Source organism: Prunus mume, linkage group LG7, assembly GCF_029339155.1.
Source record: "Prunus mume cultivar Tortuosa linkage group LG7, ASM2933915v1, whole genome shotgun sequence".
In the NCBI taxonomy this organism is placed as follows: Eukaryota; Viridiplantae; Streptophyta; class Magnoliopsida; order Rosales; family Rosaceae; genus Prunus; species Prunus mume.
The window spans coordinates 6,059,057-6,080,339 of NC_142704.1; the positions used below are offsets into that span (position 1 = coordinate 6,059,057).

The following is a 21,283-nucleotide window of genomic DNA, read 5'->3' on the forward strand; positions in this document are numbered from 1 at the left end:
TTCTCTGGTGCAATTTTTTTGCCCTAATTGATCGAATTGATACCGATCTTTCATGTTAAATTCCTCCAGATCAAAGGTATTAAATTGGGTAAGAATATATAAGAATTATGTATATTCCCTTCCCTGTCTCCATCATAATTGTGACAGTACAATGTGTTTGTTCATGATTCTTTTCTTAAGTTATTTAAATACTAAGTCAGCAAGGTAAATGGTAAACCCTCAGTCTTCACGCCGTTTATGTACTAAAGGCAGAGGATTGATGTGGAGGGAAGGTAAAGGTTAGAGAAAGGAGGTGACGAAGGAAGGCAGATGTGTGGAGAATGTCGATATAGGTTTCATCAAAAACATGGTTTTTTTCTTCCGATCTTTATGGAACAATTAGTATCAATATGTGTGCGCGCACACGTATGTTTGTATAAATCGTAATGGGCAACGAACATCAAAATGAGAGAGATGACCTAGCTAGTTGGTGTGGTAGATACTAACGGGAGCTTCTTCTTTTTCAATAATTCAGCAGGATAAAGGTCGGCCATTACCTAAATTTGGGGAGTGGGATGTAAATAACCCAGCTTCAGCTGAAGGATTTACTGTTATATTCAACAAGGCCAGAGATGAAAAGAAGACCAGTGCAGCTCAAGTGAAGATGGTCACCCCACGAAAAACTGACGGCAGCCTACGAAGAAATGGTGCTGGATACAACACTGTCAATGAGCATTATCCCAAATATCCTCCCTCAAAGGTAAAACAAATACTAGAGGTGCTCACGGAATGTGACTTTTGGGTTGTGTCTATCAATGCCATTTTTTCACCATTTCTCAGATCACTGTTGTTTTTCTGATTGAATATTGCAGAAGAGATGGTTTTGCTGTGGTTGACATAAATCAACTGCTTTTTGGGCATGGCGATGATAATGCAATATATTAGGTGGGACTGGGAGGAGCTACAAGCAAAGACACTTTCCAGTGCCTGGGAAAGATGTGGAACAGCAAATTCTCATATATAGACAGTTTTTTTTTGTTCCTTCCTTTCCTTTTCACTTGTGCTTGATTTTGTCTTCTTTTGTCTTCTATATATATGTTTCAAAAGGTTTTGCATATATATTTTGTTATATAGAATGAAAAAGAGGACTGGTAAACACAAAAATTTGTAATAATACATACAGAAATTTGTGGTTCCCAGTTTAATACTTGGGCACAACAATATCACTCTATTACTAATAAGAGTAAAATATATTACTATTGTACCTGGAGTTCACTGCTTAGTTCTGTGGAATTTGCACTAGAAATATATATGGTTGCAGCAGGACCTTGTATGAATCTCATCAGCTCCTACCAAGCCTTGAAGCTAATTCATCTCAGGAGGAACAGATTGAATCCCCATCTCCTACTGGTTAAAAGAAAACCCCCCTTCTCTCCCTTATTGGCAGTCCATTACAGAAGTGGCCTACTGAAGATACTCGTAAGAGACTGTAGCCATAAATTTCTGAGGGCATTCCGAATTAAACTTGGATTTTCTGGTAAAATGACATAACTACGAAATTATTTACATGCCCTGTTTCCATTAAGTTCTCACACCTGAAACTGAAAGGCCTGTGGCAGCTGGGAGAAAAAGTACAGTACATTTCTAAGACTAAATAAGAAATAGAGATCACATGTCCTTGGTGATGCGAATTCTGTGCTATAACAGCCATTTCATGCAAAACTTATTACACAGGATGCGGCTGATTGTAGCATCAGTTCTACTTCTACTCCCAGATCTTCGTGCCCCATTTGTAGTCGTCGAGTCACAGAAGGGAAGTTCATAATGACGGATGGTCAAATTGACAAGCTGGCCCAGAATGGCAAATGCCATAGGTACTGTATTGTGTGCAGATATTCTGACCCTGGGATTACAAATTTAACACAAAATTTGTGTGATCAATGACAGGCAATAATGAAGTGTAATATGTGATTTAAAAAAAGGCTTTCATGGTTAGTCAAGAATCTTTATGTTGAAAGAGAGATGTCCACAACTTTGACTACAATTTTGTATTAGTAATGAACATCTTTATGGCACACTGCTAATTTATTCAAAGGAAGCTAACAACTTGCAAAATTTTGAATTTTCCAATTATTCCATCACTTGAAAAAATTGTACAACAGCTACTTGTTAGATCATATTCCATAATATTTATTCACTTTTGAAAAGCACAATTCAAAGAAAAGTGAACTTACTGGTCTCAAAGGCAGGCCCTTGTCATTCAGTGCACATGAGGGGGACATTGCAGTCTGATTTTTCGGATGGTGATATTTGCAATTAGATTTAAACTTACAATCCCCTGTTGCTGAGAAGTAAATGCAAACAGGTTGCCCAGGTCGTTGTGGGAGCTCTTCAACTTGCTGTTGCTGTGGATATTGTTCATAAGCGTTGGTTTCAGTCACTGAGTGGTTCATAACATATGGTGGAGGTGCAGGCATACTTGTTTCTGTAGCCTAAACGTGCCACAACATGGAAGAGAGAAAGATAGAGAGGCCATACTAAAAATTGTTTTTTTTTTATAAGTAACATGGAAAAAAAGTTTCTTACTTGAAATCTTATCCCTTAAAAAATGTTAAATTGTATATCAAAGTGATGACAGTTACTGATACTGATGACTATAATACGGGAGTGATGAATAAAAGTACCTGATAACCATTGTGTTCTGTATTTCTGGAAGGAATCCCTTGAGATGGTGGAATTATAAGTGGAGCATTGTTCAATGATCTTGGTGCAGACCATCGTGCTGCTGTTGATGATGATGCACCTTGCAATGATGCAGGTCCACCATTACCATATCCAGATGGGGGGTCAGATTCTCCTGCAGGTGTAGGATCAGGGTGATTAAACCTACAACTTAAACCATACCCGCAGGAGAGATTTCGCATATAGTAGGGACAGTCTCTCTCCCCCTGTAACACGTTAAAATAAATATTCAAAGAAGAGACTGAGACATGATAATAGCTCCAAAAGACCAAGAATATATGCAAAGATAAAATCATAAATCTTAAAGATCATGAATATATATTCATTCCTCAAAATTTTGCAGATCAAACCTAAAATTTATACCGGACGAATTGGCAGGCCCATAAAGTTTTCTACAAATGGAGCTGCAGAAGGTTCCCTGCTTCTGGGGTTGAAACTACCATCTCTTCCGTCTTTACGTCCTCCAGACCAGAAGTAATCCTGCAACAAGCTCAAGTGGTATAACATTAATGTCTCAAACACTAAGGCGGACCCAATGTCCCCATTTCTCTGGCACAAAAATTATCACCACATAGATGTATGCAAAAGAAAAAGCCAGTTCCAGGCTTTCGGCTACAAGCAAAAGTAAAATATCTTCTATGGCTATATCATTTTTCAGCAAATATGAAAGTGGTGCGTCCCTTCATTTCAAATCAATTCCGCGGACAAAAATTATGATCACAGCATAATATACTAACCCATAAATACAGTCTTCACACTATAACAACACATGAACGTATACAACATTATACATACACTAGAGACTAAACCAATAAACCTATAGAAACACAGACATGGCTTTGCTGCTGCCAGCAACTGTCAGCTGAAATGAGGCCGAGACCAGGCAAACATAAAAAGTCTCAACCTTTCAACCATAAACATACATTATATCATACATTTGCAAATGCTGAAGGCGAAAGAAGACAGATACCTGATTGTTTTTTGTTGTTGTGTGAGGGTGATTAAACTTGCAATTGGACCTAAACTTACAAGTCCCAGTCTTTAGATAATACGAACAGTCTGGAGCTTCAGGCCTCAATGGGTAATGACGGCTTCTGCTTATTTCCTCATCTCTCTCTTGGCTCTGTGTCTCGTTTCCATTTTCGTTTTCGCTTTCAGTTTCTCGGCCACTACAACTCCCCTTAGCCTCTTGTTCATCTTCCTCCTTTCGTTTCAAACACAATTTACGAATCGCATCAATAATGGTAGGATCCACCTCAGCAGAGTCCAACACCATCTCACGGAGGACGGCGGGATCGAATTTCCGAAGCTCATTAATAACGGCGGGGTCGTGTGTCCGAATCTCAGAAAGGAGGACAGGGTCATCTTTCAGAATCTCTTCAAGGATGGCAAGATCGCGATCAGACAGTTCAGGACAGGGAACGACGTCGTTGTTACCGGAATTTGGGGGAACGACGTCGTTGTTACCGGAATTTGAGGGAACCCCGATGACTAGAGAGCTCTCAGTTACTGGCCGACTACAACTCCAGTCGGCCTCCTCGTCACCTTCCTCTTTCTCAGACAGTTCACAAATCGCATCAATGATGGCAGGATTCAATTCAGCAGAGTCGCGGAGAACGGCGGGGTCGATTCTCAGAAGCGCATCAAGGGCGACGGGGTCGATTTTCAGAAGCTTATCAAGGACGGCGGGGTCAAGTGTCCGAATCTTATTAAGGAAGACATGGTCATTTTTCAGAATCTCTTCTACGATGGCAAGATCGCCATCAGAGGGAACGACGTCGTTCTCACCGGACTTCGGGCGAACGACGGAATTTGGGGGAACGACGCCGTTGTCACCGGAGTTTTGGGGAACATCGTCGTTGTTACCGCGACTTGGGGGAACCCAGCTCTCTGTTTGCCGTCCAGATCTCCAATACTTATAAAGTACGTAAACTGACACTGACACTGGTAGTAGGAGACGTACAGCTACAGCTGCAGCTGGCAACATCACTGCTGATCGTGTTTTTCAGAATTACTTAAATATTAGTGATGGATTAAGGAAGCTGGGTTGCTGGGTTTGCTGTCAACTTAGCAACCACCGACTACCACTATGGTTGCTTGCTTGCCTTGCACTCTGCACATCCTGCTCATCTGATCACCAGGGCATTGAGTTTGAGCCAGTATTCTGTACTGATTCGTGAAGTCAAAGTCATCTGCTTTTTCCTTTTCAATTTTTTTTCGAGTTTTTCTATTTAAACATGATAATTTTTTTGTTTCACCTAAATATTTAAATTATTAAGCTCTTAAATTTTTCGCCCCAAAAAAAAAAAAAAAAGCTCTTAAATTTTATTATTGTGTAAAAGAAAAAAAATGTTATCGTACTTAATACTTAACTATAGTACATATATATGCCAATGAATTCTACCACAGTAGTGGTGACTTTCCCTTTCCCCCCAAGACACTCCTGATCGAAACCCCATGTGTGCACATTGGTGCTTGAGGCCCCCCTCTCCTTAGAGTAGGCTATAAAAAAAAAAAAAGAAATCTCTAGTACATCTACTCACCACTCTTTATATTAAGTTTTAGAAAAACACAAACTTCTCTACACTATATTACCATCTTACTATTCTATTTCAATCTAAGAAATCTACTACATTTTCATCTTCTTTATCAAAACCTCCTAGTTCATTCTCAATTTTTTTTTTAAATTTAAAAAATAATAATAAAATAATCATGCTACTACATTTGATAATAGTATTTTTATCTCTTTAAGTAATGTGAAGTTGATATGAACTTAGAGCGGTGATGGGCAAGATAATGGAGTGTGAGGTGTGAGGTTGACAAGTTTTTTTTATTTTTTATTTAGGTATGTATTTATGGATAATTTGAGAAGATAGCGAAGTTTTCTTAGAAATTGTGAAAATTAAAATTAGAAGTTGAAGTGAACTTAGAATAAAGAGGAAACAAAGAGAAGTGCGGAATTTAAATAAAAAAACTCATTTTTTCCATGTAATTTGTCGGATTTTCTATTTTGGAATGTGTGTTAGCAGTCGTTTGGTTTGGAGGTCAATAGTACACATTTCTATTGTAACCAAAGTCATCCATAACAGAAGTGAAAGGTGGCAGCTGGGAGAAAAAGTTTGATACATTTATAAGACTAACAAAAAGAGATTACACGTCCTTGGTGATGCGAATCCTGTGCTCCAGCAGCTATTTCAGGCAAAACTTATTACACAGGCTGCGGCTGAATTGTAGCATCAGTTCACTTCTACTCCCAGATGTTCCTGCCCCATTTGTAGTCGCCGAGTCACAGAAGGAAAGTTGATAATGACGGATGGTCAAATTTACAAGCTGGCCCAGAATTGCAAATGCCATAGCTACTGTATTGTGTGCAAATGTTCTCACCCTGGATTTGAAACAAAATTTAGTACAAAATTTTGTGCGATCAAGATTCTTTACGTAGAAAGAGATGTGTCCACAAATTTCAACACAAGTATTTCCCAATATCAAATTTGTATTAGTAATGAATATTTTCGTGGCACATGCTAATTTATCCTAAGGAAGCTAAAAACTTGCAAAATTCTGAAATTTCCAATTATTCCATCACTTAAAAATTGTGCAACAGGTACTTGATAGATCATATTCCATAATTATGTAATTACTTTAAAAAGCACACTCCAAAGAAGAGCGAACTCACTGGTCTCAAAGGCAGGCCCTTGTCACTCAGTGCACATGAAGGGAACACCGCAGTCTGGTTTTTTGGATGGTGATATTTGCAATTAGATCTATGCTTGCAATCCCCTTTTCTTAAGAAGTAATTGCAAATAGGCTGCCCAGGTCGTTCTGGGAATTCTTCCACTTGCTTCTGCTGTGGATTTGGTTCATAGATGTTGGTTTCAGTCACAGCCTTGTTCATAACATATGGTGGAGGTGCAGGTATGCTTCTCTCTGGTAGATATTCTGGATCCTAAACATGCCACAACCAAAACAAATTTGAAGGGGAAAGCATGCAAGCGAAAATGTAGCAGTTCTATATATTCTACATATCCATGCACAAGAAAAAATTGTTTGGTGTAAATTGAACAGCATCACAGGATGTGATTCGTAACATAATCAGGAAAAGTTTCATACTTTCCTCATCAGGACTCACCATAGCTTAACGACTCAAGAAGTAATAATACCCACAAACTAATAGGGATGCCCATTAAAAGGTTTGAATGGACAGATATATCAACAAATAAACAGATGAATACAACTGGCCACTATCACATTAAAAAGAGAGAGGGAGAAAAGGAGAGAGAGAGAGAGAGATAACACCCAACACTATAATGTGGGAGTGATGAATAAAAGTACCTGAGAACCATTCCATTCTGTATTTTGGGAAGGAATCCCTTGAGATGGCGGAATCATTGGCACACAAAGGGAATCCCATGCTGTTGATGACGATGCACCTTGTACTGGTGCAGGTCCGCCATCAATGTATCCGCATGGGGGACCAGATACTCCTATAGTGGTAGGATCAGGGTGATTAAACGTGCAGTTAGTTGCAGACTTGCAGGAGCCATTTTTCATATAGTAAGGACATTCTTTCTCCCCCTGTAACATGTAAAAATAAATATTCAGGGAATAGACTGAGACATGATAATAGCTCCAAAAGACCAAGAAATTAAGCAAAAAGTAAAATAATAGATCTTAAACTTCGTTAATAGATATTTATACCGGACGAATTGGCAGGTCCATAAAGTTAAGTTTTTGAACTGGAGCCACAGAAGGTTCCCCTCTTCTGGGGTTGAAAGAAAAAGCATTTCCGGGTTTAAATCCTCCTGATCTGAAGTAATTCTGTGACAAGCTCAAGTGTTATAACATTATGAAACTGTTACTAGTCCATCATGCATATTGCACAGATTTGAATATAAGGTACAAAGGGAAAGAATTGTCATCGATATCTAAAAAAAGTCGTAATCACTAAAAAAGTTATAACTGATTGTCATGAAACAGTATACCGTGTCGCGAAAACACATCCTATAATAATTTAACTCTAGTTACTATAAGTTGATCAAAGCAAATGACAAACCTTCCCAAACAATATGAAGAAATATGTTCAAGACCTAATGATTCTATAGTTGTCTAAAATATAAAAGGTTTTAGCTTATTTATTCAATTACACATGCTAACCTACAAACTTTCAGATAACCAAACTCTGAAACCCCATCATCAAAACATGAAAAACTGAGATACTACTTGATAAAAATATATGAAGGAAAACAAAATCTAGACATAAAGACCAAGCAATTGCAGGTAAAAACCATAACTTCAGATAGAAAGTTCTGAGAATCATAACGATAATAACCTTGCATTCTGTCTGGCCTTAGAAACCTTCAATCAAAATGATAAATTTCAAACACCAACAAACAGAAAGTGAGCACCAACAATATAAATATTTCCTGCATTCATACAAGGCCAGAAACATTAATGTCTCAAACACTAAGGCAGACCCAAAGTCCCCGTGTCTCTGGCACAACAAATTTCACCAAAAAGATGTATGTAAAAGAAAAAAAGCCAGTTTCAGGCTTTCAGCTACAACAAAAAGTTAACAAGCTTTGAATCAATGCAAAAATATCTTCTATTGCAAGATGATCTTTAGCAAATACGAAAGTGGTGCGTCCTTTCATTTCGAGTAAATTCCACTGACAAAAATCATCAGCACAGCATAATATACTCACCGATGAATACATTATAACACATGCACACATACATATACCCTAATGACTAAACCAACAAACCTATATCACATACATGGCTTTGCTGCCAGCAATTCTCAGCTCAATTAATGACAACCGAGGGCCGGGGCAAACATAAAAAGTCTCAATCATTCAACCATAAACACACATATGCAAATGCTGAAGGTGAAAGAAGAGAGATATACCTGATTGTTTTTCCTGTTTTTCCTTCTACAAGGATGATTGAACTTGCAACTGGGCCCAAAATTACAAGTCCCAGTCTTTAGATAAGACCAACAGTCTCCAGCTTCAAACCTCACCGGGTAATGATGAATTCTGCTTCTTTCCTTATCCCTCTCTTCGCTCTGTGTCTTGTTTCCATTTCCATTTTCGTGGTCAGGGTCACCGGGATTTGGGGGAAAGACGTTGTCATTACCGGGATTTGGGGTAGTGTAGAGATTTGGACGTCGTCCTCCTGACCTGAAGGAATTCTGCGACAAGCTCAAGTGTTATGACATCATGAAACTGTTACTAGTCCACCATTCGCTTTGGACATATTCGAATAAAAGGTACAAAGGGAAAGAATTGTCATTGACATTGACATCTAAAAACATAATTGTAATAACTGTATAAAAGAGCAATAAGTGATTGTGATGAAACACTATACAATTGTCGTGAAGACACATCCAATAATAAAATAACTAACTAGTTACTATAAGCTGACCAAAACAGCAGACTTACCTTCCCAAGCAATATGAACAAATATGTTCAAGACCTAATGATTCTAAAGTTGTCCAAAAGTTAAAACGTTTTAGCTTATTTATTCAATTATGCATGCTAACCAGATAACCAACTCAGAAACCTCATCATCAAAACACAAAAAAGTGAGATACAACTTAATACCAAATATATGAAATAAAACAAAATCTAGACATGAAGATCAAACAATTGCAGTAAAAACCATAACTTAAGATAGAAAGTTTCTGAGAATCATAACGATAATAACAAACATAAAGAGAGGAGCACCAAGAACAGCAATCATACAACCGGGAAACATTAATGTCTCAAACACTAAGCAGACCCAAGGTCCCCATTTCTCCGGGGGCACAACAAATTTCACCACAAAGATTTTTGTAGAAGAAAAGAAGCATATGAAAGTGATACTAGTTAAATTCCACGGTAAAAAATCATCATCATCACAGCATAATATACTCACCGATGAATACATACAAATACACTAATGACTAAACCAATAAACCTATAAAATCACAGAAATAGCTTTGCTGCCAGCAATTCTCAGCTCAAATAATGATAAACGAAGGCCGGGCCAAACATAAAAGTCTCAATCTTTCAACCATAAACATAACATTATACATATGCAAATGCCGAAGGCGAAAGAAGAGAGATATACCTGATTGTTTTTCGTTGTTATGCAAGGGTGATTAAACCTGCAATTGGGCCCAAACTTACAAGTCCCAGTCTCGAGATAACACCAACAGTCTCGAGCTCCAGACCTCACTGAGAAATGACGGCTTCTGCTTCTTTCCTCATCCCTCTCTTCGCTCTTCGTCTCGTTTACAATTCCATTTTCGTTTTCTTCGCCTTCCTCCTTTCCTCCTTTCAAAGACAATTTACAAATCGTATCAACGATAACAGGATCCAATTCAGCAGAGTCGAACACCATCTCACGGAGGACGGCGGGCTTGATTTTCCGAAGCCCATCAAGGAAGGCGGGCTCGATTGCCCGAATCTTATCGAGGAGGACGTCGTTGTTCAGAATCTCTTCAAGGATGGTACGATCGCGATCAGACAGTTCAGGATAGGGAACGACGTCGCTGTTACCGGAATTTGGGGGTGGAACGACGTCATTGTTACTGGTATTTGGAGAGCTCTCTATTTGCCGTCCTGATCTCAAATACCTATAAATTACGTAAATCACAGACGCTGACACTGGGAGCAGGACACGCACAGCTGCAGCTGGCAACATCACTGGTGATCGTGTTTTTGTTTTTGTTTTTGTTTTTTCCTGGGGGCGGAGATTAATTAAATTATTATTATTAGTGATGGATGAAGGAAGCTGGATTGCTGGGTTTGCTGTTGACTAAGCAACAATGGTTGCTTGCTTGCACCCTGCACATCCTCACTCACCTGATCATAACAAGGGCACTGAGTTTGAGCCAGTGTTCTGTTTTGATTTGTCAAGTCAAAGTCGTCTGCTTTTTTGTTTTCTTTTGTTTGGGTTTCAAAGCTGCTTTTGGAAAAGTGGAGACTCTCCCATGATAATGAGTAATACCCTTGTTTGGTTTTCATCGTTTATCCTCGTACTGTTCTTGACTTTGTTTTGTTTTTCATCATCAAGCACCCGTCTCCCTAACTACGGTAATTTCCCTTCCTCGTAGTTTTCAGTGTGATTTCAATTCTAGCAAATTGACTCATGTAATTTGACATCTTTCATAATTCAAGAATGCATCCAAATTTTCATTTAATTTTGTGATGGAATAAGTACGTGTCACTTATGTAAAAGGATATTTTGGACGGAAATTTGCCAAACAAAATATATTTGACAAAATTAGTAGCACGTGCTTAAATTGTGAAAATTTAAAACCGGCAAACTATGGAATCACGGATAATTTTTTGTCTGTGTTTTTTGGGGAGGTAGCTTGGCTTCATAAATCTGACATGGTCAAAAACTTTTATTTTTGTTGTTGTAATTTTACAAACTTATTTCAGTATCACTCTATTCTCTATGAATCAACTCGATCTCTCTTCATTCGTAGCAAAAGTAGTATTTAATATTTTTTTCTCAGATGCCACATCATACTTGGCGGTTTTGTGATATGGCTGTGGTTTTAATTGGTGAGAATAATGTTCACTTATGTACTAGACGATAACCTATACATAAAACGTCTCCAAGTTCGATACATAACAGAAATGTTATGTGGTCAATACAACAACGTCTTTTGAGTGAGATCATCATCCATGTCTTCAAGTCTCAATCCTGTGGCTGGTAATGGGTCGTGTAGTGTTGAATTATGTTATATCAGGATAATAAATATTTCAAGAATACTCAATTCAAACTCGATTCATTTAATAAACTTATTGTGTCAAATTCAGGTCGTATTAAACAAGTTACCTAGTTAATAACATATTTAACAAATTATAATAATTGCTATATTTGATTTCTTATCATAATTTGACCAAAAGAAATAATTTTTTCTTTTCTAAAATCTTGCAATAAATTAATTTGAATTGATAACATGCCTTCAGTTTATGTTCTCCCATGTGTGGTAGCAACTAGTAACTTTTTTCTTTGGTCAATAAGTAGAGCAACTAGTAACTAGCAAAGCTAAAAGGTAGACCAAAAAAAAAAAAAAAATCTTATGCTTTTTCCTTTTTCCAAAACCACTTGCAAAATTGGGTATTGGGTAATATATATATATATATATATATATATATATGAGCCATACAAGAATCACTTGCATAATTGAGTATTGGGTAATAAGTAAAAACAAATAAAAAGAAAGAATAAACAAAAAAACAAAGACCCATCTCAATTTCACAAGAAAAAACCTGAATTTTGATAATTTAATCAAGTAACTGCATTTTGCCTCTATATATATGTATTAAGATTAAGGAAGAGAAATAAAATAAATTAGAAAATGATGAAGAAACAAAGAAATGGGTTATGTGTAGTTGACACAACCCGTTTAATAAACTGCTTACATAGGTATTTTATTGAGTTGGCAGGTTAACTTGAAACTCAACCGTTTATTAAACGAGTCATGGTGGGTTGACCTGAAACCCAACCGTTTATTAAACAAGTCATGACGATATGACCCAAAAATGCTCTGAAAATTTAATCGTGCAAGTTGACATGCTAACTTTTTGTGTGGGTTTCGAGTCATGTATTCAGTAGTACTGGAAATTACCACCCCTCATAACTCACTAATTGAAAGAAAACCTCTCCTCTCCCATGTTTGCTAAAAAAATTTGTAATGGAGATAGCACTTTTACTAACCCCGACCAATAACATAATGATACGTGAAAAAATTATCCCACGGGTTATTGTCCCGAAAATAGCAAAAACTGCTATCCCTATTGCATGAGAGTTTTTCTCCCTGTTGGCAGTCATTTATTTGGTTTAGTTTGGTTTGGAGGTAAATATCATGCTAGACAATATACCGACATTGCAAGCCATAATCACTCCTCACACTTTGTCTCGGAAGGGGTTTGGAAGACCATATGGAAGGTGGAGACTCTCCCAAAAATAAAACTGTTTCTTTGGAGAGCTCTATCTGGATCCATCTCAACCAGACTTGCTCTTTTTAAAAGAAAAATTGCAACGGATCCTATTTGCCCAATATGCGAAGGTTTTGAAGAATCGGTGGAGCACATTCTTTTTCTTTGCCCGTGGACTCAACTTGTGTGGTTTGGCTCAGACCTCTCCTACAAAGTTGACCCCCGGAGGATCTCGACTTTTGATAGATGGATTGAAGGCATTATTTCGATACCTGGCACCTCAAGAACTGATGGCAATTTTTTATTATCTTTTCTCAGTTTCCTGTGTTGGGAAATCTGGAAGGCAAGATGCAAATTCATTTTTAATGGGGTTAGCCCTGATCCGAGGCTTGTGATCACCCATGCTAGAGATGCTTGCTCTGAATATTTAGCGGTTATCTCCAAGGTTGATGCTAGAGGGAACCTTTCTCCTGTCCATCAAGTCCAAGGAACCCGGTGGTCTAATCCAAGCCCAAGCTATGTAAAATTCAACTTGGATGGCTCTTGGCTTCCTGGCACAATGAAGGGCAGCATTGGCATTGTGTCTCGTAATTCCTCTGGGGATTGGTGTGGTGGTCTTGCCTCCCCACTTTCATGTGTCTCATCTCTTAGTGCAGAAGCGGCAGCAGCTCTCTGTGCTTTACATCTTGCTAAAAACAGGGGTAATATGAAAGTCATCTTGGAGACTGATTGCAAGGTGTTATTAGATGGCATCTCTGGAAATCATGATAACAACTCCTGGGCTATCCTCCCTCTTATTGACGAAATCCATGATGTGGTTTCGAGCTTCGAAGAGGTGATTTGGTCATGGGTACCTAGGAGTGCAAATCGTGCGGCTCATGCAGCGGCGTCGATAGGTAATGAGCTATGGAACTGCAAAGTTGGGTCGACAGACCACCATTGTCTCTCGTTAGGGTGTTAACATCTGATGGTTTGCCTTGTCCACCTCTTATTGCATCTGCAATTTAGTTTTAATTCCTATTAGTAGTTAGTTTGCTGGGTAGGGACTGTTTGTTCTAGGTTCCGGTGGAATCTAGCTATGTCTAACCTTGCTTTTGGTAGTTTGTTTCATGTGTTCTACTGGCTCTTTGTGGCTTTTGCCTTCTATCTGTATTTCTATTCCCTGTTTTGGGATCTTTTGGAATACAACATGAATTTCAGACCAAAAAAAAAAAAAAAAAAGTGGCCAATTGAAGATACCCGTGAAGAGACCGTAACCATAAAATTCAGAGGAAATTCCGAATTAAACTTGGATTTTCGGATAACGTGACATAAATACGAAATTATTTACATGCCCTGTTTCCATTAAGTTCTCACATCCGAAACTGAAAGGCCTGTGGCAGCTGGGAGAAAAAGTTACTACATAACAAAAAGAGATATGTGCTCTAAAAGCCATTTCATGCAAACTTATTTATACAGCCTGCGGCTGATTGTAGCATCAGTTCTATTTATACTCTCGGATGTTCCTGCCCCATTTGTAGTCATCGAGTCACAGAAGGGAAGATCATAATGACGGATGGTTAAATTTACAAGCTGGCCCAGAATTGCAAATGCCATACGCACTGTACTGTGTGCAGATGTTCTGACCCTGGGATTACAAATTTAGTACAAAATTTGTGTGATCAATGACATGCAATAATGAAGCGTAATATGTGATCAAACATAGGCTCTCATGGTTAGTCAAGATTCTTTATGTAGGAAGAGAGATGTCCACAACTTTCACTACAATGTTTTCCCAAGGTCAAATTTGTATCAGTAATGAACTTTTTTTTTTGCCACATTACTAACTTATTAAAAGGAAGCTAAAAACTTTCACAATTTTGAGTTTTCCAATTATTATTCCATCACTTCAAAAATTTGTAAAACAGGTACTTATTAGATCATATTCCATAATTATATATTCAATTTAAAAGCACAATTCAAAGAAAAGTGAACTTACTGGTCTCAAAGGCAGGCCCTTGTCACTCAGTGCACATGAGGAGGGCACTGCAGTCTGATTTTTTGGATGGTGATATTTGCAATTAGATTTATGCTTGCAATCCCCAGCTCTGGAGAAGTACAAGCAAACAGGTTGCCCAGGTCGCTCTGGGAATTCTTGAACTTGCTTCTGTTGTGGATATTGTTCATAGGTGTTGGTTTCAGTCACTGAGTGGTTCACAACATATGGTGGAGGTGCAGGCGTGCTACTTTCTGGAGCCTAAACATGCCACAACCAAAAAAAGAAAATGAAGGGAAAAGCATGCATGCAAAAATGCAAAAGAGAACAGTAGTAGTTCTATTACTAACTTAATGCGAGAGAGAGGCCATATTACTAGTTTAATGAAAAGATCTTACTTGAAATCTTATCCCTTAAACAATGTTAATTGGTATATCAAAGTGATGACAGTTACTGACACCGAAGACTACCTGATAACCATTCCATTCTGTATTTTGAGAAGGAAACTCTTGAGATGGCGGAATCATTATTGGCTCATAAAGTGGAGCGTTGTTCAATGATATTGGTGCATACCATCGTGCTGCTGTTGCTGACGATGCACCTTGCAATGATGCAGGTCCACCATTACCATTTCCAGATGGGGGGTCAGATTCTCCTGCAGGTGTAGGATCAGGGTGATTAAACCTGCACTTCATTCCATACATACAGGAGAGAGTTCGCATATAGCAGGGACAGTCTTTCTCCCCCTGTAACACATTAAAATAACTATTCACAGAACAGACTGAGACATGATAATAGCTCCAAAAGACCAAGAAAATACGCAAAGATAAAATCATAAATCATAAATAGATATTCATTCCTCAAAATTTTGAAGATTAAACCTAGAATTTATACCGGACGAATTGGCAGGCCCATAAAGTTTTCTAGAATTGGAGCTACAGAAGCTTCCCCTCTTCTGGGGTTTAAAGCACAAGCATTTCCGGATTTACGTCCTCCTGACCTGAAGTAATTCTGCGAGAAGCTCAAGTGTTATAACATCATGAAACTGTTACTAGTCCACCATGCGCATTACACAAATCTGAATACAAGGTACAAAAGGGAAAGAATTGTCATTGACGTTGACATCTAAAAACATAATTGTAATCAGTGTATAAAAAACAGTAACTGTGATTGTCATGAAACAGTACACAGTTGTCTTGAAAACACATCCAATAATAAATTAACTGAGTAGTTACTATAACTTGATCAAAACAGATGACTCATTTCCCAAACAATATGTTCAAGACCTAATGATTCTATAGTTGTCTATAAGTTAAGGTTTTAGCTTATTTATTCAATAATGCAAGCTAACCAACGGACTTACAGATAACCAAACTCTGAAACCCACAAAAAAACTAAGATACTATGTAATACCAAATATATGAAGTAAAACAGAATCTAGATATGAAGATCATACAATTGCAACCATAACTTCAGACAGTTTCTGAGAATCATAACGATAATAACCTTGAATTCTGTCTTGCCTGGCTTCTCTGCCAACCCTTCCCTTTCCTTCATCTTGTTCTTTGAAACCTTCAATTAACATGAGAAATTTCAAAACACCAACAAACAGAAAGTGAGCACCATGAACAGAAATATTTCCTGCAATCATACAAGGCCAGAAACATTAATGTCTCAAACACTAAGGTCGACCAAAAGTCCCCATTTCTCTCGCACAACAAATTTCACTATAAAAATGTATGTAAAAGAAAATCTAGATATGAAGATCAAACAATTGCAACCATAACTTCAGATAGTTTCTAAGAATCATAACGATAATAACCTTGCATTCTGTCTTGCCTGGCTTCTCTGCCAACCCTTCCCTTTCCTTCATCTTGTTCTTTGAAACCTTCAATTAACATGAGAAATTTCAAAACACCAACAAACAGAAAGTGAGCACCATGAACAGAAATATTTCCTGCAATCATACAAGGCCAGAAACATTAATGTCTCAAACACTAAGGTAGACCAAAAGTCCCCATTTCTCTGGCACAACAAATTTCACCACAAAAATGCGTGTAAAAGAAAATCTAGATATGAAGATCAAACAATTGCAACCATAACTTCAGATAGTTTCTGAGAATCATAACGATAATAACCTTGCATGCTGTCTTGCCTGGCTTCTCTGCCAACCCTTCCCTTTCCTTCATCTTGTTCTTTGAAACCTTCAATTAACATGAGAAATTTCAAAACACCAACAAACAGAAAGTGAGCACCATGAACAGAAATATTTCCTGCAATCATACAAGGCCAGAAACATTAATGTCTCAAACACTAAGGTAGACCAAAAGTCCCCATTTCTCTGGCACAACAAATTTCACCACAAAGATGAATGTAAAAGAGACAAGCCAGTTTCAGGATTTCAGTTACAACAAAAAGTAACAAGCATTGAATCAACGCAAAAATCTATTCTATGGCAATATTTTTAGCAAATATGAAAGTGGTGCGTCCCTTTATTTCGAGTCAATTCCACTGAAAAAAGTCATCATCATCACAGCATAATATACTAACCAATCAATACATTATAATTTATAACACATGCACACATACATATACACTAACGACAAAACCAATAAACCTATAGAAAGTTAGAAACACAGGCATGGTTTTTCTGCCAGCAATTCTCAGTCCAAATAATGATAACTGAGGCCAGGCAAACATAAAAAGTCTCAATCTCTCAACCATAAACATACATATGCAAGTGCTGAAGGCAAAAGAAGAGAGATATACCTGATTGTTTTTGCTTCTACGAGTGAGGTTAAACTTGCAATTGGACCCAAACTGATGAGTCCCAGTCTTTAGGTTATGCGAACAGTCTCCAGCCCCAGGAGGCCTCACTGGGTAATGATGTCTTCTGCTTCTTTCTTCATCAACCTTCTTCTGCACCTCACCACCATTCTCATTCTTATTTTCTCCTCCTCCTCCATTCCTCTCTTTGCTCTGTGTCTTGTATCTATTCTCGTTTATGATTTCAGTTTCTGGCCCACCACAACTAACCTCGACCTCTTCTTCACTTTCATCCTTTTCTTCCAAAGACAATTTACAAATCGCATCAATGATGGCAGGATCCCATTCAGCAGGGTCGGCCTGCATCTCACGGAGGACGGTGAGGTCCATTTTTTGAATACCACCAAAGAGGCCAGCATCAAGTTTCCGAATAATACCAAGGAGGGCAGTCTTATGTCTCAGAATCTCCCTAAGGGTGGCAAGATCGCAGTCAGTGTCACCGTGATTTGGGGGAAGGACATCGTCTTTACCTGGATTTGGGGGAAGGACGCCGTCATTACCGGGATTTGGGGAAAATGAGTCATTGTCACCGGGATTTGGGGGAGTGTAGCGATTTTGACGTTGTCCTCCTGACCTGAAGTAATTCTGCGACAAGCTCAAGTGTTATAACATCCTGAAACTGTTACTAGTCCACCATCGCTTTGCACAAATTTGAATACAAGGTACAAAGGGAAAGAATTGTCATTGACATCAAAAAACGTAATTGTAATAACTGTATAAAAAAGCAATAAGTGATTGTCATGAAACACCATACTGTTGTCGTGAAAACACATCCAATAATAAATTAACTAACTAGTTACTATAAGTTGATCAAAACAGATGACTTACCTTCCCAAACAATATGAACAAATATGTTCAAGACCTAATGATTCTATTGTTGTCTAAAAGTTAAAAGGTTTTAGCTTATTTATTCAATTATGCATGCTAACCAGATAACCAACTCATAAACATCATCATCAAAACACAAAAAAGTGAGACACTACTTAATACCAAATATATGAAGTAAACAAAATCTAGACATGATGATCAAACAATTGCAGTTAAAACCATAACTTCAGATAGAAAGTTTCTGAGAATCATAACGATAATAACCTTGCATTCTGTCTGGCCTGGCTTCTCTGCCAACCCTTCCCTTTCCTTCATCTTGTCCTTAGACACCTTTAATTAATATAATAAATTTCAAAACACCAACAAACAGAAAGTGAGCAGCAAGAACAGAATTCCTGCAATCATACAAGGCCAGAAACATTAATGTCCCAAACACTAAGGTAGACCAAAAATTCCCATTTCTCTGGCACAACAAGTTTCACCACAAAGATTTATGTAAATGAGACAAACCAGTTTCAGGCTTTCAGCTACAACAAAAAGTAACAAGCATGGAATCAACACAAAAATCTCTTCTATGGCAATATTGTTAGCAAATTTGAAAGTGGTGGGTTCCTTTATTTCGAGTCAATTCCGCTGAAAAAAGCCATCATTATCACAGCATAATACACTAACTGATCAATACATTATAATTTGTAATACATGCACACATAACACTAACGACCAAACCAATAAACCTATAGAAAGGCATGGTTTTTCTGCCAGAAATTTCTCAGCCCAAATAATGATAATTGAGGCCAGGCAAACATAAAAAATCTCAATCTTTCAACCATAAACATAGATATGCAAGTGCTGAAGGCAAAAGAAGAGAGATATACCTGATTGTTTTTGCTTCTACAAGTGCGGTTAAACTTGCAATTGGACCCAAACTTATGAGTCCCAGTCTTTAGATTATGCGAAGAGTCTCCAGCTCCAGGAGGCCTCACTGGGTAATGATGTCTTCTACTTCTTTCATCATCAACCTTCTTCTCCACCTGACCACCATTCTCATTCTTATTTTCTCCTCCTCCTCCTCCATCCCTGTCTTCACTCTGTCTCTTGTTTCCATTTTTGTTTCTGATTTCAGTTTCTGGCCTACTACAACTAACCTCGACCTCTTGTTCACCTTCCTCCTTTTCTTTCAAAGACAATTTACAAATCGCATCAATGATGGCAGGATCCAATTCAGCAGGGTCAACCTGCAGGACCGTGTCGACTTTACCAGGATTTGGGGAAAGCACATCGTCATTACCTGGATTTGGGGAAGCGTAGAGATTTGGACGCTGTCCTCCTGACCTGAAATAATTCTGCGACAAGCTCAAGTGTTATAACATCCTGAAACTGTTACTAGTCCACATTCACTTTGCACAGATTTGAATACAAGGTACAAAAGGAAAGAATTGTCATTGACATCTAAAAACATAATTGTAATAACTGTATAAAGAAGCAATAAGCGATTGTCATGAAACACTATATAATTGTCGGGAAGACACATCCAATAATAAATTAACTAACTAGTTACTATAAGTTGATCAAAACAGATGACTTACCTTCCCAAACAATATGAACAAATATGTTCAAGACCTAATGATATTATAGTTGTCTAAAAGTTAAAAGGTTTTAGCTTATTTATTCAATTATGCATGCTAACCAGATAACCAACTCAGAAACCCAATTATCAAAACTGAGATACAACTTAATACCAAATATATGACGTAAAACAAAATCTAGACATGAAGATCAAACTTTTGCAGTAAAAACCATACATTCATAAGCAAATACTGAAGGAAAAAGAAGAGAGATATACCTGATTGTTTTTCCTGTTTTTCCTGTTTTTCCTTCCTGTTTTTCCTTCTCCAGCTTCAGGCCTCACTGGATAATGCTGGCTTCTGCTTCTTTCTTCACCAATCTTCATCACCTCACCGCCATTGTCATTCTTATTTTCTCCTCCTCCTCCTCCATCCGTCTCTTCGCTCTGTGTCTTCTGGTTTCCATTTTCGTTTTCTTTTGCAGTTTGGAGCCCGCTACAAGTATTCCTCTCGGCCACTACTTCATCTTCCTCCCTTAATTTCAAATACAATTTACGAATCGCACCAATGATGGCAGGATCCCATTCAGCAGGCTCGAGCTGCATCTCTTGGAGGACGGCGGGGTCGACTTTGCGAAGCTCGTCTAGGAGGGTCGGGTGGATTTTCCGAAGGCCATCAAGGAGGGCAGGGTCGATTTTCCGAAGCTCATCAAGGACGTCTGGGTCGAATTTTCGAATCTTATCAAGCAGGGCAGGGTCGAGTTCCCGAATTTTATAAAGGAGGGCATCGAGTTTCCGAATCTCTTCAAGGATAGCAAGATCGAGATCAGAGAGTTCAGCATTTGGCCGAACGTCCGGATTTGGGAGGCCGATGGGAGCTGTCAACATCACTGCTGATCGTGTTTTTGATGAAGGAAGCTGGGTTGCTGGGTTTGCTTACACCCTGCAGTGCCAGTCACATATCATCACTCATCTGATCACCACGGCATTGAATTCGATTTTGATTCCCTTCCCTTTAGTTTTGGCTTGTGGAATTTGGGCCAGTGTTTTGATTGGTAAAATCAAAGTCATCTGCTTTTTCCTTTTCTCTTTTTGGGTATCAAAGCTGCTTTCGCTTTTGAACGTGAACTTTTCTTCGTCGCGAAGAAAAACTCACGACAGAAAACATTGTGGACTTGAACCTTCACCTTCAGTCACAAACACCAACCTCCTTTATGTGTTATTTGTTTGACTTGCTTAATTTCATTGACCTATTACCAACAAAAATTCAGACTCCATTTACCAAGCCCAAAACCATTACAGAAGTATGATATCCATTTGTAGTCAAGTTCTACTTCTGTAATGGATAACTTCGCGAGTATCTAGGTTTAAATAAAAATTTGGTATTACAGAAGTTATCCATTACAGAAGTAGAACTGACTGAGGGGCAGG

General features: G+C 38.2%; 3 protein-coding genes and 1 pseudogene across 12 annotated transcripts; 1 reads left to right on the forward strand and 3 right to left on the reverse strand.

The window, feature by feature from the left end:
• Positions 1-208: 208 nt before the first annotated feature.
• On the forward strand, positions 209-1,155 carry LOC103338001 (RPM1-interacting protein 4 (RIN4) family protein). The gene is made up of 3 exons (XM_089041881.1): positions 209-272; positions 492-739; positions 852-1,155. The coding sequence occupies exons 1-3, from the start codon at positions 209-211 to the stop codon at positions 873-875; spliced, it is 336 nt and encodes a 111-aa protein (XP_088898007.1). The 3' UTR covers positions 876-1,155.
• On the reverse strand, positions 1,132-4,920 carry LOC103338003 (uncharacterized). Of its 2 annotated transcripts, none has more exons than XM_016795696.2 (5): positions 3,692-4,920; positions 3,085-3,201; positions 2,664-2,927; positions 2,214-2,471; positions 1,132-1,882 (listed from the first exon to the last, which is right to left on the reverse strand). In XM_016795696.2, the coding sequence occupies exons 1-5, from the start codon at positions 4,706-4,708 to the stop codon at positions 1,799-1,801; spliced, it is 1,740 nt and encodes a 579-aa protein (XP_016651182.2). In that variant the 5' UTR covers positions 4,709-4,920; the 3' UTR covers positions 1,132-1,798. The 2 variants fall into 2 exon arrangements, with proteins under 2 accessions (XP_016651182.2, XP_008239400.2); XM_008241178.2 differs by having other exon boundaries at positions 2,214-2,384; positions 3,692-4,919.
• Positions 4,921-5,681: 761 nt separating this feature from the next.
• Positions 5,682-10,690, reverse strand: LOC103337999 (uncharacterized; annotated as a pseudogene). Its single transcript, XR_016121919.1, has 6 exons — positions 9,832-10,690; positions 8,627-8,911; positions 7,420-7,539; positions 7,054-7,296; positions 6,398-6,667; positions 5,682-6,106 (listed from the first exon to the last, which is right to left on the reverse strand). The product of XR_016121919.1 is annotated as an uncharacterized LOC103337999 (transcript).
• A 3,205-nt stretch (positions 10,691-13,895) lies between these two features.
• On the reverse strand, positions 13,896-21,039 carry LOC103338000 (uncharacterized). 8 transcript variants are annotated; one of them, XM_089041218.1, is made up of 11 exons: positions 20,132-21,039; positions 19,164-19,631; positions 18,553-18,618; positions 17,404-18,045; positions 16,773-16,838; positions 16,457-16,522; positions 16,141-16,206; positions 15,529-15,645; positions 15,105-15,380; positions 14,638-14,895; positions 13,896-14,286 (listed from the first exon to the last, which is right to left on the reverse strand). In XM_089041218.1, exons 1-11 carry the CDS (start codon positions 20,738-20,740, stop codon positions 14,203-14,205), a joined length of 2,718 nt encoding a protein of 905 aa, XP_088897344.1. In that variant the 5' UTR covers positions 20,741-21,039; the 3' UTR covers positions 13,896-14,202. The 8 variants fall into 8 exon arrangements, 7 of the variants coding, with proteins under 7 accessions (XP_088897344.1, XP_088897348.1, XP_088897347.1 ...); XM_089041222.1 differs by lacking the exon at positions 18,553-18,618; XM_089041221.1 differs by lacking the exon at positions 16,773-16,838.
• Between the last annotated feature and the right edge of the window lie 244 nt (positions 21,040-21,283).